General features: G+C 36.6%; 1 protein-coding gene across 10 annotated transcripts in view; it reads left to right on the top strand.

Moving 5' to 3' along the window:
- The window catches only part of LOC110460777 (diacylglycerol kinase beta-like), a 143,876-nt gene that overhangs the window by 110,738 nt on the left and 14,927 nt on the right, over nucleotides 1-18,211 (top strand). For all 10 annotated transcript variants that reach the window (XM_021513900.1, XM_021513899.1, XM_021513903.1 and 7 more), the window contains 11 exons: nucleotides 4,974-5,084; nucleotides 5,664-5,762; nucleotides 7,463-7,558; nucleotides 8,065-8,156; nucleotides 8,898-8,972; nucleotides 9,357-9,442; nucleotides 10,593-10,682; nucleotides 10,908-11,074; nucleotides 11,789-11,853; nucleotides 12,910-13,000; nucleotides 13,372-13,585. In XM_021513900.1, coding sequence (XP_021369575.1) covers nucleotides 4,974-5,084; nucleotides 5,664-5,762; nucleotides 7,463-7,558; nucleotides 8,065-8,156; nucleotides 8,898-8,972; nucleotides 9,357-9,442; nucleotides 10,593-10,682; nucleotides 10,908-11,074; nucleotides 11,789-11,853; nucleotides 12,910-13,000; nucleotides 13,372-13,585 — 1,186 coding nt within the window. The remainder of the gene's footprint in view (nucleotides 1-4,973; nucleotides 5,085-5,663; nucleotides 5,763-7,462; nucleotides 7,559-8,064; nucleotides 8,157-8,897; nucleotides 8,973-9,356; nucleotides 9,443-10,592; nucleotides 10,683-10,907; nucleotides 11,075-11,788; nucleotides 11,854-12,909; nucleotides 13,001-13,371; nucleotides 13,586-18,211) is intronic.

Raw genomic sequence — 18,211 nt, 5'->3', positions numbered from 1 at the left:
AGGAGTTCTCTATTATTATCTGCACACAATTCACAAATACATGCACTGATTTGGTGTTGGTAGTATAACTATAGCCCAAAAAAGTTGGCAGAAAAGATCGGAAACGGTTTCCTTAAAATTAGACTTTGAAAAAATAGTTTGAAATTATTTCATTTAGTATCATCTATTTACATTTTCTTTTTCTATTGTAACTGTAATGATAGCCGTACTTATTCTAGATAATGGTTGTAGGCTAAAGTACTTGTAATATGTTTAGTATTCAGCCAAGGTCGTCGTAATGGGCTGCGGTCACAAAGGTCCTTATCATTGGGTGTTGTCACAGGCAAGGTCATGGTAATGGTGAGCAGCATGGACTAGGTCATTGTCAAGGGGTGTGGTCACTGACAAGGTCATTGTCAAGGGGTGTGCATGGTCACTGACGAGGTCATTGTTAAGGGGTGTGGTCACTGACGAGGTCGATGTCAAAGGGTGTGGTCAATGACTAGGTCATTGTCAAGGGGTGTGGTCAATGACTAGGTTGATGTCAAAGGGTGTGGTCAATGACTAGGTCATTGTCAAGGGGTGTGGTAACTGGCATGGTTGTGGTAATGGGGTGTGGTCACTGACTAGGCCATTGTCAAGGGGTGTGGTCAACGACTAGGTCGTTGTCAAGGGATGTGGTCACTGACAAGGTCATTGTCAAGGGGTGTGGTCATTATATAGGTCATTGTCAAGGGATGTGGTCACTAACAAGGTCATTGTCAATGGGGTGTGGTCACTGAAAAAGCTCTTGTTCAAAACAATGACAGGTCATATTTACATTGTTGACCAGTTTTGATTTATAATGATGTGAATTTATGTAATTTCAAGTCTATTTACATAATTTAATACCTGTATTATATCATTAATTAATTATGCTTATGTTATGGAAGAGGACATGAGTACTCAAGTTCTTAGATCTAAAGCGAAAAATTTCTTATATACAAAACTTTGTATAAGGTAAGTAACTCTTATAAATTTTATGTGGAAGAAATGATCAGAATTTGTTAAACAATTGAAGGGAAAAATACTTCTGTTCTGTAGGGAAATTTGTCAACATGTATTCAATCGCTATAGGTATTGTTATGTTCATAAGATATCACTTTTAAGAATTTTAACAAATTTACTGACACCACAGGGGCTGTTGTAAGGTATAGTTAATGGTAGTTGGACAATCCATTCTTGTCGTTAAATGCTTCAAATGGACAAGAACTTCCTGGCTCTTTTCTACTTTGGATACATCTAATTATTTTTTACGTTCTTCTTTTTTTCAGTGCTATTTGTCTTGCATTTCATTTCATTTTATTTCCGACTATCGTTCTTTTCCAACTTTACGCTACATTGTATAAAAGAGGTTTATATGTTAAGGTCTCCTTGTGGTATTTAAGATAGGATAGACACGACATCTGCCCTCTTATACAAACCGCAAGGAAGCAATAGATAATGCCTATATTATTTTGCGCTTCTGTTGAATGCTTGTGATTTTAATACTATTATTTTTGCTGGTTATCATAGACTTGATGTGTTTGTATATTCATTATTTAAAGTTATTGTCATTCAATTTAGCAATGCATGAACATTTTTCTTTTATTGACATATATCTTAATACTTTTTCATAAAATTTCAGTTATCAAGTAAGTGATGTCGAAAACAACTTCAGATGTGCCCAGATAAGGCTTTAGAAGTGATTTAAAATTCTGCGATAATCTAAAACAAAAAAAGAGTCACGTTGCAGACATGTAGATACACCCAGATACTATGCTTATAGCTTAAAATGTCTTCCCTTGCAAATATGCACAGTCTGGAAATTAGTTCCTACAAGAAAGCTTAATTTACACAAAATCAAAAAACTCCTGAAGAAGCCCACTGTTCGGGCGAAACCGGTAGACATACCCAATAAATAAGATTCAACTTATCCTGAGCTTGTTGCGATTGACTCCTACGCTTATTTTCCTATTCTTCAATCGCCCTGCATACTGGTTGGTATCCAGGCAAGGGATAACGGAAACTACCGAACCTGAACTACAATAACGGCGTTGGCTCTACTCCTGGATCAAAAAATTGGATTGATTCAGTGAATTTTCAACATCAGCTTTTTACCTCAATTTGCTGGTTTATTTATTATAGAATTAAAAATTCAAGAGCAAATTAATGCAGAAATTTTAGTTTAACCATGTAGTAATATTTATGCCTTCGACGTTTTCTGCAAGCGAATGTAGTTTCGATACAGCTTGTATTAATAATAAATCTGTGTCTTCAGTGTTTTCTTTAGATGTCCTCCAACAAAATTAATGTTATGTTAAGATTCTGTGATAAATAGATCAAAATTTTCTTTTAGAGATTCAAAATTAATATAATAAGTCCCAAAAAATTGGTAAATAATTAAGTAACCAGAAAAAAATGTTGTGTACCAAACAAGATTTAGCAAAAAAACGGATTAACAGACTTTAAGGACATTTTTGTAATTTGCAAGTCATTGTGCTTTTCAATTTCTTCTCTTTTTACTCCTTAAGCAAATCTTTCATTACTTTTGTATGATTCTCTGTATTCTTTTTTTCCTCAATCTTTAGCTCAAGCTTTTTACAAAACCTTTACTGTGTATACTTGTCACAAAACATATTTCTGAAAAGTGGTGAACATTTTAATGTCATTTTGAACTTTGGATGGGATTTTTACTTTTGTCTTTTTGTCTCGTATGTTCTTGTACCAAACTTGTGTCATCATTAATAGACCAATTAATACTAGAACGATTATATTCTAGTACCCAGATATACAAAAATGTACTACTTTTTTCTGGTCTTCATGTTATAGATGTTTATAGTTGTCTTCACATTTTTATTTCCCATATTCTAGTATTTACTTTCCATTCCATCTGATTTAGATGATCTGATATCTATCTAGTTCTAATTCCTAGTATGTATCAGCATTTTCATTCTTATTTTCTAGTATTGATATTTATAATTCTGTTTTCTAATATCAACATTCCTATTCCTCTTTTCTATTATTAACATTTTAATTTCTATTTCTACTAGCGCATTCTAATTTCTATTTTCTAGTAACAATATTATATTCCTATTTTCTTGTACCAACATTCCAATTCCCATGTTCTGGTAAGTTTTGTTCTATTATACTAGTAACTTTATTTCCTTTGAGTATATGTGTGTTCTTATACATAAATTCTATAATATGTTTCTGGTGCATATATTCTATTGATAGTTTTTTTTAAAGTTTCTTTGGATCCTTCACCTGATGGCTGGTTTCTGTTTTGGATCCTTCACCTGATGGCTGGTTTCTGTTTTGGATCCTTCACCTGATGGCTGGGTCTGTTTTGGATCTGTCACCTGATGCCTAGTTTCTATTTTGGATCTGTCACCTGATGGCTGGTTTCTGTTTTGGATCTGTCACCTGATGACTGGTTTCTGTTTTGGATCCTTCACCTGATGGCTGGTTTCTGTTTCGGATCTGTCACCTGATGGCTGGTTTCTGTTTTGGATCCTTCTCCTGATGGCTGGTTTCTGTTTTGGATCCTTCACCTGATGGCTGGTTTCTGTTTTGGATCCTTCACCTGATCGCTGGTTTCTTTTTTGGATCTGTCACCTGATGGCTGGTTTCTGTTTTGGATCCTTCACCTGATGGCTGGTTTCTGTTTTGGATCGGCCTTCACCTGATGGCTGGTTTCTGTTTTGGAGATATTACCTGAAGGCTGGTTTCTATTTTGGATCCTTTACCTGATGCCTGGTTTCTGTTTTTGATCTGTCACCTGATGGCTGGTTTCTGTTTTTGATCTGTCACCTGATGTCTGGTTTCTGTTTTGGATCGGCCTTCACCTGATGGCTGGTTTCTGTTTTGGAGATATTACCTGAAGGCTGGTTTCTGTTTTGGATCCTTTACCTGATGGCTGGTTTCTGTTTTTGATCTGTCACCTGATGGCTGGTTTCTGTTTTGGATCTGTCACCTGATGGCTGGTTTCTGTTTTGGATCTTTCACCTGATGGCTCAAGATTCTACCTTTGTTTCTTAATCTGATTTCTAGTTTCTGTTTCTTATCCTTTACAGGCCCTATGGCTGGTTTATGTCTCCTTCATCTGATGGCTAGTTTCTATATCTGATCCTTCACCTGATGGCTGGTTTCTATATCTGATTCTTCACCTGATGGCTGGTTTCTATATTTGATTCTTCACCTGATGACTAGTTTCTATATCAGATTTTTTACCTGATGGCTGGTTTCTATAACTGAACCTTCACCTGATGGTTGGTTTCTATTTTTGATTCTTCACCTGATGGCTGGTTTCTATAACTGATCCTTCACCTGATGGCTGGTTTCTATATTTGATTCTTTACCTGATGGCTAGTTTCTATATCTGATTCTTCATCTGATGGCTGGTTTCTATATCTGATTCTTCACCTGATGGCTGGTTTCTATATCTGATTCTTCACCTGATGGCTAGTTTCTATATCTGATTCTTCACCTGATAGCTGGTTTCTATATTTGATTCTTCACCTGATGACTAGTTTCTATATCTGATTTTTTACCTGATGGCTGGTTTCTATAACTAAACCTTCACCTGATGGCTAGTTTCTATATTTGATTCTCTACCTGATGGCTGGTTTCTATAACTGATCCTTCACCTGATGGCTGATTTCTATATTTGATTCTTCACCTGATGGCTGGTTTCTATATCTGATCCTTCACCTGATGTCTGGTTTCTATATCTGATTCTTCACCTGATGGCTGGTTTCTGTCTTTGATCGGTTTCTATCTTTAATCCAAAATATGATGTCTTGTTTTATATTGGGAATTATAACATGCCTACAGTTACTTGTGTTAAAATATTTACAGTAAGGTGAACTTTTTTTTCATCTTTAAAATTAGTTTGTTGATTTTCAGACTATATCTTTATATATATTTTAACATAATGCTGATGCGTTGATTTCGTATTGTTTTGTTACTTTCAGGCTATGACCCACCATTGGGTTGAGGGCAACTGTTCCGGAAAATGTGACAAGTGTCGTAAGTCTGTAAAAAATGGTGTTACGGGCCTTCACTGTCGCTGGTGTCACACAACGGTAAGCATGATCAGTTATTTCTCTCCACCATTTCATTCTCTTTTCTGTTAAAATTCTCCAGCCTGAATTAAATAGGTCCATTGATTTCTCTATTAAATTTATGTTATTTCTTCTTTATCTACAAAAAGTCGATTGTGGGTTGTAGGCATTTTAGGTAATAAGAAAAAATGAAAATATTATGTAAATAAATGTATAAAGTTACAATGTAGTTAAGTATTACTTACCATGTTTTTCGGAAATGAAAAACATGATAAATATATTGCTTTTGTGTCTAACTACGTATACTTCAAGTAGGACAAAATGCTGGCCAAATTGGAACTCTTTTTTGTTAGAGATACAACACAGAGTGCTGGGACCCTCAACCTTAAAAGAATACATGACATTTAAATTAAAAGCACAGAAAAATGTGCAATATATCATGAACAACTATGAAATCTAAGCAAAGACAACAATAGTAAATGCCTGGCATGCCAAGGTATCATCGTTGACCCCTGTAAGATTTGGAGAAAAATATTATCTCTTGGCAGATTTAATCAATTTAAGTTCTCAGTTGTTAATAATATTTTGTATGATTTTCAGTTACATAACAAATGTGCATCACAAGTAAAGCCTGAATGTGACCTTGGAATTATGAGGGACCACATTCTACCACCCACCTCTATATGTCCTGCTGTACTGGTAAGATACATTCTACCACCCACCTCTATATGTCTTACTGGTAAGATACATTCTACCACCCACCTCTATATGTCCTGCTGTACTGGTAAGATACATTCTACCACCCACCTCTATATGTCTTACTGGTAAGATACATTCTACCACCCACCTCTATATGTCTTACTGGTAAGATACATTCTACCACCCACCTCTATATGTCTTACTGGTAAGATACATTCTACCACCCACCTCTATATGTCTTACTGGTAAGATACATTCTACCACCCACCTCTATATGTCTTACTGGTAAGATACATTCTACCACCCACCTCTATATGTCTTACTGGTAAGATACATTCTACCACCCACCTCTATATGTCTTACTGGTAAGATACATTCTACCACCCACCTCTATATGTCTTACTGGTAAGATACATTCTACCACCCACCTCTATATGTCTTACTGGTAAGATACATTCTACCACCCACCTCTATATGTCTTACTGGTAAGATACATTCTACCACCCACCTCTATATGTCTTACTGGTAAGATACATTCTACCACCCACCTCTATATGTCTTACTGGTAAGATACATTCTACCACCCACCTCTATATGTCTTACTGGTAAGATACATTCTACCACCCACCTCTATATGTCTTACTGGTAAGATACATTCTACCACCCACCTCTATATGTCTTACTGGTAAGATACATTCTACCACCCACCTCTATATGTCTTACTGGTAAGATACATTCTACCACCCACCTCTATATGTCTTACTGGTAAGATACATTCTACCACCAATCTCTATATGTCTTACTGGTAAGATACATTCTACCACCCACCTCTATATGTCCTGCTGTACTGGTAAGATACATTCTACCACCCACCTCTATATGTCTTACTGGTAAGATACGTTCTACCACCCACCTCTATATGTCTTTCTGGTAAGATATGTTCTAGGAGGCACGTTAGTCTAGTGGTAGGATGCTGGGCTCGTGACCGAAGGGTTGCGGGTTCGAGTCACGGCATGATGTTGTATCTTTGAGCAAGATACTTTACTACACTTGTTCCAGTCTACTCAGCTGTAAATGAGTACGTGGTTAGGCAGCGCTAGAATTGTTGAATGCTAGCTGTTAGCGCCGAAATGGCAGCTCCGGCTGTATGCTCCCCAGAGAGTAAAGAAAGATATTGGCTGGGTGCAAAGGCCCTATAACCACAGATAATAATTTGTGAACCGCTTTGAGACGACCTATGAACTAGGTTGTGATAAAGCGGTATAATTAAAGAACCTCGAATTATTATCATTATTATTACCACCCACCATTACATGTCTTATTGGTAAGATACAATCAAACACCACCTCTTAATGTAAGAAAAATTCTACCACAGGATTATAGTGGAGTCAGAATTGTGATTTTTGTTATGATTTTCTTTTATAATTTTGCTTATAGAAACAATTTTAGATCAATTGTTGTTGGTTATAAATTTATTGTACTGTAGAGTTATGTCCCTTAGTGATTGTTATAAATGTTTTTGTTCTGTAACTGCCACAGGATTCTATAAAAACTGGCTACAAATACACCTGAACCCCTCTCATTATATACCTTTCCAACAGGACCACATGTATATTAAAACATTTTTTCCTTTTTCCCTTGGTGGTCTTATAGACAGGTGGGACTTTGATATACATGTATAATCATTTTCCTTAATACAGGAACGACAAAGGGCGGGGTCAGCGGGAGGGAAGACAGACAAGAAAGGAGTGACGCGGACAAACTCCACAACATTCGACGTGTCTGGTACCACGCCGGTAAAAACATTCTTCATGACATAACTCTACACAGCCGTTGTTGTCAAAAAAAATGAATAAAAATCAGTTAAATGACTTTCTTCAAAGGAACAGTCAGTGTTTATGATAATAATGAAAAACCTCCAGCAATCTTTTTGTATCGGGTTACTATAGTCATATGTTATATACAGGCTGTGGTTTATAAATGATACGTTTAGAATACTTGACATAAAAAAAAGTAAAAAAAAAGTCCCTATAAAGCTGTGATTTTTATTTTTATTTCATCATTGCTTCATAAGAGATTTGTACGTGAATCAATTGCTATTCTGTTTTGTATATCTGCTGACACATAATTCTTAACCACAGAATAATTGTATTAATTGGTGATAGTAGAAGTTCTAGGGGATTTGTAAAACTTGCATGTGAACAGTGTTTCTTTACTTTTCTGATTTTCTTGATCCTGCTATAAAAATGTGTAGACTCCAGCTGTACGCAGTCTGTACAGGAGATTTGTAAATCTATTGCAGGGTCAAAACTCATTTCAAGTTACACCTGTCCAAGGTAGTCATCCTGTCCTAGTGTTCATCAACCCCAAAAGTGGGGGCAAGCAGGGTACCAAGTAAGTCACGCTTTCTCTATGAAATTGAAATTCGATTTTTCAAATTGAATAATTAAAAAAAAAAAAATGTCATGATGTCTTGAATCCGTAATATGAATTTTGTAATTAAAGATTTTAAGATGCAATTGTTTTAAGGTTTGAGCCCCAGAGCATCTTCACAGTATAATAATTTGTTAGGATTATTTTTTTCATTTGATGTAGATCAGTCCTAGAGTTGTTACACAATCAACATAAAGTATTTAGCTGGGTCACCCTGGTGTTAACCCTTGCCTCGTGTAAAGTTTGTCACCCTGGTGTTAACCCTTGCCTCGTGTAAAGTTTGTCACCCTGGTGTTAACCCTTGCCTCGTGTAAAGTTTGTCACCCTGGTGTTAACCCTTGCCTCGTGTAAAGTTTGTCACCCTGGTGTTAACCCTTGCCTCGTGTAAAGTTTGTCACCCTGGTGTTAACCCTTGCCTCGTGTAAAGTTTGTCACCCTGGTGTTAACCCTTGCCTCGTGTAAAGTTTGTCACCCTGGTGTTAACCCTTGCCTCGTGTAAAGTTTGTCACCCTGGTGTAAACCCTTGCCTCGTGTAAAGTTTGTCACCCTGGTGTTAACCCTTGCCTCGTGTAAAGTTTGTCACCCTGGTGTTAACCCTTGCCCCGTGTAAAGTTTGTCACCCTGGTGTTAACCCTTGCCTCGTGTAAAGTTTGTAACCCAATTGCCTCGTGTAAAGTTTGCTTAACGTGTTCTACATTACAGGATTTTACGAAAAATGCAGTACCTGTTGAATCCGCGCCAAGTACACGACATGATAAAACAAGGCCCAATGCCGGGGTAAGTCATGGTTACACCTGATTTTCATTGTAACGATTTCATATCTATTATTTTTCTTTTTTGATGGAGGAAAGACTCTAGCTAAACATTAAAATTCACTTACAAATGTGCTGAAGTGGATCCAGGACAACAAAACAGGGGTGACTTTATTATGTTTTATGTAAAACGCATGAAAACTTACAAATAAAAATATCTAACAGAACAGAAACAGAAGGATTTTGTCTGATAAATTGTCTTTCATTACTGGGTAAATGGAGAGAAAAAAAAAAAAAAAAAAAGGAACAGTGATTCTAGAATTGTTGTGGAGCTAGAGTATCCAGATTTAAATAGACCTATTTTACAGCGAAAAGTAAAAGATTTATACTAATTACGTTACATATGTAGGTTACAGTTCTTCAAGGATGTGCCGGGAGTGCGGATTTTGGTTTGTGGAGGAGACGGCTCTGTCGGCTGGCTTATAGAGGCCATGGGTAAGTGTGCAAACATTATATAGGTGTAGATCAGACTGAAAATTGACTGACCAACCATAGATAGGGTCAATATATTCAAAATTTGTGATGGAGGATGTTTTGGTAACAACATAAACATGTTTTCGATAATTTGAAGAGTAAAGACAGTCGGTTTTTATACGCCCGTCGAAGACGGGGACGTATTATGTTATCACATGAGCGGGCGGGCGGGCGGGCGGGCGGGCAAACGATGTCCGCTCGATATCTCGAGTAATTATTAACGGATTAACTTCAAACTTCACAACAAGGTTAATTACCATGAAACCTCGGACAAGTTCGATAACCGCCATTATCCGACCATAATTTGTGGAGTTATGCCCCTTTATGGACTTGCCGAAACAGTGTCCGCTCGATATCTCGAGTAATTATTAACGGATTAACTTCAAACTTCACAACAAGGTTAATTACCATGAAAGCTCGCACAAGTTCCATAACCGCCATTATCCGACCATAATTTGTGGAGTTTTGCCCCTTTATAGACTTGCCGTAACAGTGTCCGCTCGATATCTCGAGTAATTATTAACGGATTAACTTCAAACTTCACAACAAGGTTAATTACCATGAAACCTCGGACAAGTTCGATAACCTCCATTATTCGACCGTAATTATTGGAGTTATTCCCCTTGGTTTCATTAATGCGATGCATGCGTTCCATGATGTTGTATTGCACTCATTGATCTACCAGTTATGTTGAATGATTTCTCTTTTAATATCAATTACTCACAAATACTTCATATATTTCAATCATACAAACAACTGCTCATTCAATGTGTGACGGGCGTATTATATACCGCTCGCGGTAACCTTGTTTGTCTAAGTTAATAGTTTTACTGACACCACCATGGGACCAACACGCTATAGTCACCAGACAAGATAAACAATTCCCTGAAATGGTGCATATGATTGGATAGGAAAGACTGGACAATAAAAAAGTTAACAAATCTAGTTGTTGATCATGAGGAACCCAGTCCCAAATATTTTAAAACCCCACCCTCCCAGTCCCAGATCTCAGTCCCTGCTGTTACAATGAGGCATTTCTTACTTTTGTACTATATAAGAGTTAGCTCCCTTTGGCCAGTATTTTATGTGATCTTATGATTCATCTCGACAGATAAGCTGAACTACAAAGAGCGACCTCCTGTGGCTGTGCTTCCCCTGGGGACAGGCAATGACCTCGCCCGCTGTCTACACTGGGGTGGCGGTGAGTTTCAAAATGTTAAAATAAGCACACCACATGAATAGAATAAAACAACAAGCATTTCAGGAAACTTAAAGGCACCAAACACGTGGGAACACTAGCACTATGTCTTTGGAATGTCTTTTAGCATGTTGCTAGACTTGATGAATGTTATTTTGATGTTGCTAGACTTGATGAATGTTGTTTTGATGTTGGTAGACTTGATGAATGTTGTTTTGATGTTGGTAGGTTACGAGGGTGAAAACCTGATCAAGGTCCTCCAGAGGATCGAGCATGGTACCTCGGTGATGATGGACCGCTGGCAGATAGAGTTCAGCAAGCCGGAGGAGGGGGAGGAGGAGGAGGGCGACCCCATTCCATACAACATTATCAACAATTACTTTTCCATAGGTGTAGTAAGTATCTCGTCACCTTCACATGTGGGGGAAAACATCTGTTGCATATTTTTCAAATGTCATTAATCAATATTTTCACACAACATTGATAAAGCACCCTCAGCTCTAGCAAGAATATGGTGCTTTACAATACATAGATATACAGTTTATACAATGAATACTGTCAATACCATGAGAGAAAAATGGAAGTGCTACCTTGTCAAGCACTAACTTCTAGTCCTATGCCACCTGGCTAATACCTCCAGGTGTGTATGCCTGTATGTGTGGCAGAGTCATGTTGATGTTGATGGGAAGGTGCTCTCAAAGGGTTATTTTTACAAAGTTTCACCTCACTTGAATATTTCAGTGCAGACATTCATGGGTTAGTGGATTCTAAAATGATAACACTGTTTTTCCACACACCCAACCAACCCTTAAGTTTACTGCCCACATGTTGAAGGTAGGAATGTAAAAGTCATTTTTCCTGTGCTTTATAATCTCGGTTAAATCTAAATGAGAAATAAATACTATTAATGACTTATATTGGCATGTAGGGTAAACACAAGTATTATGGTTTTAGGCCTTGGTAGGAGAAAAATGACTTTCTCTGAAAATCCATGCAACAATGACTCTGGGGATTAACTCCAGCCTTGTGTGTGGGAGGCCAGAGCATGTATCACTCTGCCAGTCTGCTTACCTGATCATGAATTAATGGGAAATTTATCTTTCTTTCAGGATGCATCCATTTGTCATAGATTCCATGTAATGCGTGAGAGGCATCCTGAAAAATTTAATAGCAGGTAAGCTTGTACAGAGAGGTTTGTGCTTATAGCTGTGTTATCTGTGGAAGCCGAGCAAGAATTCTCGGGTAGTGATTAGAAATGAGGGGAAATGATATACCGGGCTTATTATATAATGACACATGGCTTGTCTGGCGGAACCTATTTTTGTGAAAGAAAACCCATAAAGCTTTCAAGTAACAGTAAAGTCTATTGCTGATGACAAATCTTAAGTACAACAAAGCTAGGAAAACTGTACAGTCTTATNTTTTTTTTTTTTTTTTTTTTTTTTTTTTTTTTTTTTCTCAAATTCTCAAATCTTCATACTTCAAACACAATAAGCTGCCATCTTGGATTGCTTTGCTGGACCAAGTTTCATGCTTCAAAATTCTGTGTAGACTATCTTCAAAGATGAAAAAATATATCAGAGCTGCTGCATGTGATACTACATATAACCCAGATACTGTAAGACATGAAAAGTACTCGGTTTATATGCTTCACCTTGATTTTCAAGATTCTTTACGCCAAGGTACTTAGTTATATGGGACAGTTATTGAAAAATGGTGGAACCGTTTGGGGTTTTTTAAGATGAAAATACTCATTAGGGGGTTGTGGGGGAACACTGTAAAAGTTCAAATGTACGAGTAGTCTAGTTCATATCAAGAAAATAGGAAGTAAAAGAAAAACCGTAAGGAATTCACCAATGGTTTATATTGTACAGTATTTTATCAGATATCAGTGCCGTGTATAAAATTTATATCTCGAGTAGGAATTGGATAATCTGTCAAAATTACAAACCATCAGGTAATACTACTAGCTGTGGTTAAATTGTTTATAATGAATCAGAGACTGAATAAAACCTCAAAGAAAATCACTGATACCCCTAACACTTTCAGCCAATCAACACAGATACCCATAACACTTTCAGCCAATCAACACAGATACCCATAACACTTTCAGCCAATCAACACATACTGTTTACTTGTGCAAATCCTAGAATTCAGGGATGTGCTAGCCAGTGAATGGGTTGGAAGTAAGAGTTGCCTCCCCTCAATCATGATTTCGTATTTGTTCCAGGATGAAAAATAAACTGTGGTACTTTGAATTTGGAACGTCCGAAACATTTGCAGCAACCTGCAAGCATCTTCATGAAGATATAGATATTATGGTGAGTTGTATAATATTAATTTAGGAAATCGCATTGGAAGTAAAATATCTGAAATTTATTACACATGGTTTTATCAAATTTCTTTTAACTGCTATAAGATCAGTTAAAGATATAATGAATTAGTTAAATTTCAGTTCTTGAAATGTATTTTTAATTAATTCAAATGTATACAGTGAAACCTGTCTGATTTGATTTCTGATTAATTTGACATCTCCTGTCTTAAGCAAAGACATTAAACTTTTTACATTTGACAGTTTTTGAAAAATCACTTTAACAGAATATCATAACAAACCAGGCAATTTCTGTTGGTTCTTTTGGTGTAAATGTAGGAAGAAATAGTTACCTGAAGTCTTCTTTTTTCACCCCCAAAGTGTGATGGGTACTCCCTGGATCTGGCCAACGGGCCGCGACTCGAGGGTATCGCTCTACTAAATATTCCAAGCATATATGGCGGCACCAATTTATGGGGAGATAATCCTAGCCAGAAAAAGCGACGGAAAGCACAGAAAGCAGCGAAAAAAGACAAAGACAAAGAGTTTTCCACCAGTAGCATGTCATCTGCAGAACTAGCCATTTCAGTTCAAGGTAAGTCTAACGAGGAGCTTCATCGTCTGTTAAGCGTAAACCTGTGCAAGGAAGGTGGATGCCAGGGTTCTGTGTCTTGACAAAAACAAACTAAAGACGTTAAAACCAGTACTTACAGGTCTCTGCTTGACATTCAGCTTTAAGTTGATGACGATAAGGACTGGACTATTGTTATTATAATGTAGACCTGTTTGACATTCAGCTTTAAGTTGATGACGATAAGGACTGGACTGTTGTTATTATAATGTAGACCTGTTTGACATTCAGCTTTAAGTTGATGACGATAAGGACTGGACTATTGTTATTATAATGTAGACCTGTTTGACATTCAGCTTTAAGTTGATGACGATAAGGACTGGACTATTGTTATTATAATGTAGACCTGTTTGACATTCAGCTTTAAGTTGATGACGATAAGGACTGGACTATTGTTATTATAATGTAGACCTGTTTGACATTCAGCTTTAAGTTGATGACGATAAGGACTGGACTATTGTTATTATAATGTAGACCTGTTTGACATTCAGCTTTAAGTTGATGACGATAAGGACTGGACTATTGTTATTATAATGTAGACCTGTTTGACATTCAGCTTTAAGTTGATGACGATAAGGACTGGACTATTGTTATTATAATGTAGACCTGTTTGACATTCAGCTTTAAGTTGATGACGATAAGGACTGGACTATTGTTATTATAATGTAGACCTGTTTGACATTCAGCTTTAAGTTGATGACGATAAGGACTGGACTATTGTTATTATAATGTAGACCTGTTTGACATTCAGCTTTAAGTTGATGACGATAAGGACTGGACTATTGTTATTATAATGTAGACCTGTTTGACATTCAGCTTTAAGTTGATGACGATAAGGACTGGACTATTGTTATTATAATGTAGACCTGTTTGACATTCAGCTTTAAGTTGATGACGATAAGGACTGGACTATTGTTATTATAATGTAGACCTGTTTGACATTCAGCTTTAAGTTGATGACGATAAGGACTGGACTATTGTTATTATAATGTAGACCTGTTTGACATTCAGCTTTAAGTTGATGACGATAAGGACTGGACTATTGTTATTATAATGTAGACCTGTTTGACATTCAGCTTTAAGTTGATGACGATAAGGACTGGACTATTGTTATTATAATGTAGACCTGTTTGACATTCAGCTTTAAGTTGATGACGATAAGGACTGGACTATTGTTATTATAATGTAGACCTGTTTGACATTCAGCTTTAAGTTGATGACGATAAGGACTGGACTATTGTTATTATAATGTAGACCTGTTTGACATTCAGCTTTAAGTTGATGACGATAAGGACTGGACTATTGTTATTATAATGTAGACCTGTTTGACATTCAGCTTTAAGTTGATGACGATAAGGACTGGACTATTGTTATTATAATGTAGACCTGTTTGACATTCAGCTTTAAGTTGATGACGATAAGGACTGGACTATTGTTATTATAATGTAGACCTGTTTGACATTCAGCTTTAAGTTGATGACGATAAGGACTGGACTATTGTTATTATAATGTAGACCTGTTTGACATTCAGCTTTAAGTTGATGACGATAAGGACTGGACTATTGTTATTATAATGTAGACCTGTTTGACATTCAGCTTTAAGTTGATGACGATAAGGACTGGACTATTGTTATTATAATGTAGACCTGTTTGACATTCAGCTTTAAGTTGATGACGATAAGGACTGGACTATTGTTATTATAATGTAGACCTGTTTGACATTCAGCTTTAAGTTGATGACGATAAGGACTGGACTATTGTTATTATAATGTAGACCTGTTTGACATTCAGCTTTAAGTTGATGACGATAAGGACTGGACTATTGTTATTATAATGTAGACCTGTTTGACATTCAGCTTTAAGTTGATGACGATAAGGACTGGACTATTGTTATTATAATGTAGACCTGTTTGACATTCAGCTTTAAGTTGATGACGATAAGGACTGGACTATTGTTATTATAATGTAGACCTGTTTGACATTCAGCTTTAAGTTGATGACGATAAGGACTGGACTATTGTTATTATAATGTAGACCTGTTTGACATTCAGCTTTAAGTTGATGACGATAAGGACTGGACTATTGTTATTATAATGTAGACCTGTTTGACATTCAGCTTTAAGTTGATGACGATAAGGACTGGACTATTGTTATTATAATGTAGACCTGTTTGACATTCAGCTTTAAGTTGATGACGATAAGGACTGGACTATTGTTATTATAATGTAGACCTGTTTGACATTCAGCTTTAAGTTGATGACGATAAGGACTGGACTATTGTTATTATAATGTAGACCTGTTTGACATTCAGCTTTAAATTGATGACGATAAGGACTGGACTATTGTTATTATAATATAACGAGGAAAATGAATGTCGTGTTACCGTGTCCAGCTTGTTGCAGCCCGGTGTGATGCCAGTTTAAAGTGCAGGCCCTTAAATTACATATCATTATCCATCGACACGGACGCAAAACTGCAGACAAACCAAACCAAATTTCTCATCAGTTCTTGAGAGAACACCTTGATCATTTATAAGTTCATCATGTCATTGATAATGCTTCACTAAGTTAAGTCAGTGCATTTTTAATATCAAACCTGCTGTTAAAGGCCACTTTAATATTGGCAAGGGTGTTGTGATACGTTTCTGAATGAGTCTAGCTTAAGGAACAAACAAAAAATTAAGATCTTTAAACAAATACAATGTTTTTTAACATTTCACCCTTTCACCCCTAGGTAACTTTAGTAGACTCTACCATGCATTTATGGGGATGAGTCCATTATGGTCTACAGTGGTGAAAGGGTTAAAAGATTATTGTTTTCATTGTGTTTTGTGTGTTGTATTGTTTATCATGAATATTGAACGAAAGGTATTTACATGTGTTCATGCTTGTTGATTTCATTAATGCATCCGCCACTGACAAAATTTTCAATGAAAATAACCCAATGTATTTAGAGGAGGGTTTGATAATTTTCTATTCGAAATTGCCCCTGCAATTATATCAATGTTTTCTTGTAACAAACATGGCTGAGTTCTTGAAGCTAAAACTGAAATATTTGGAAATTTGGGGGTCCTGCTATTGGTAAGAGCCTTTTAGAGAAAATATGATAAAATGCACAAAGATGACTGTACTGTTAGCTTGCCTTTAAACATTACTGTCACAGTCTTTCTGTACTCTTAAATGCCATTAAATTGTCTGAATGATTCTTACTTTAAGAAGATATTTCACTGCATGCTTTCATAAAAATCCTTCACATTTTGTCATTATTTTTATAAGAAGAAATCCTTTCCCAATGGCTCTAACATAATATACAAGGTTTGGAGAAATCCTTTTCCCATAGCTCTAACATAATGTATAAGGTTTGGAGAACACCTTTCCCATAGCTCTAACATAATGTATAAGGTTTGGGAGAACTCCTTTCCAATAGCTCTAACATAATGTATAAGGTTTGGAGAACACCTTTCCCATAGCTCTAACATAATGTATAAGGTTTGGAGAACGCCTTTCCCATAGCTCTAACCTAATGTATAAGGTTTGGAGAACACCTTTACCCATAGCTCCAACATAATGTATAAGGTTTGGAGAATTCCTTTTCCCATAGCTCTAACATAATGGATAAGGTTTGGAGAACTCCTTTCCCATAGCTCTAACATAATGAATAAGGTTTGGAGAACTCCTTTCCCCATAGCTCTAACATAATCTATAAGGTTTGGAGAACTCCTTTCCCCATAGCTCTAACATAATGTATAAGGTTTGGAGGACACCTTTCCCATAGCTCTAACATAATGTATAAGGTTTGGAGAACTCCTTTCCCGTTAGCTCTAACATAATGTATAAGGTTTGGAGAACACCTTTCCCATAGCTCTAACATATTGTATAAGGTTTGGAGAACACCTTTCCCCATAGCTCCAACATAATGTATAAGGTTTGGAGAATTCCTTTTCCCATAGCTCTAGCATAATGGATAAGATTTGGAGAAATCCTTTACCCATAGCTCTAACATAATGTATAAGGTATGGGGAACTCCTTTCCCCATAGCTCTAACATAATGTATAAGGTTTGGAGAACTCCTTTTCCCATAGCTCTAACATAATGTATAAGGTTTGGAGAACACATTTCCCATAGCTCTAACATAATGTATAAGGTTTGGAGAAATCCTTTTCCCATAGCTCTAACATAATGTATAAGGTTTGGAGAACACCCCTCCCATAGCTCGAACAAAATGTATAAGGTTTGGGGAACACCTTTTCCCATAGCTCTAACATAATGTATAAGGTTTGGGGAACTCCTTTTCCCATAGCTCTAGCATAATGTATAAGGTTTGGAGAACACCCCTCCCATAGCTCTAACATAATGTAGAAGGTTTAGAGAACACCCCTCCCATAGCTCTAACATAATGTAGAAGGTTTAGAGAAATCCTTTTCCCATAGCTCTAACATAATGTATAAGGTTTGGAGAACTCCTTTCCCCATAGCTCTAACATAATGTATAAGGTTTGGAGAACACCCCTCCCATAGCTCTAACATAATGTATAAGGTTTGGAGAAATCCTTTTCCCATAGCTCTAACATAATGTATAAGGTTTGGAGAAC

This window comes from Mizuhopecten yessoensis, unplaced genomic scaffold (assembly GCF_002113885.1).
Source record: "Mizuhopecten yessoensis strain PY_sf001 unplaced genomic scaffold, ASM211388v2 scaffold10479, whole genome shotgun sequence".
NCBI lineage: Eukaryota > Metazoa > Mollusca > Bivalvia > Pectinida > Pectinidae > Mizuhopecten > Mizuhopecten yessoensis.
The sequence above is the reverse complement of the archived record's forward strand: the minus strand, read 5'-3'. Positions and strand labels throughout refer to the sequence as shown.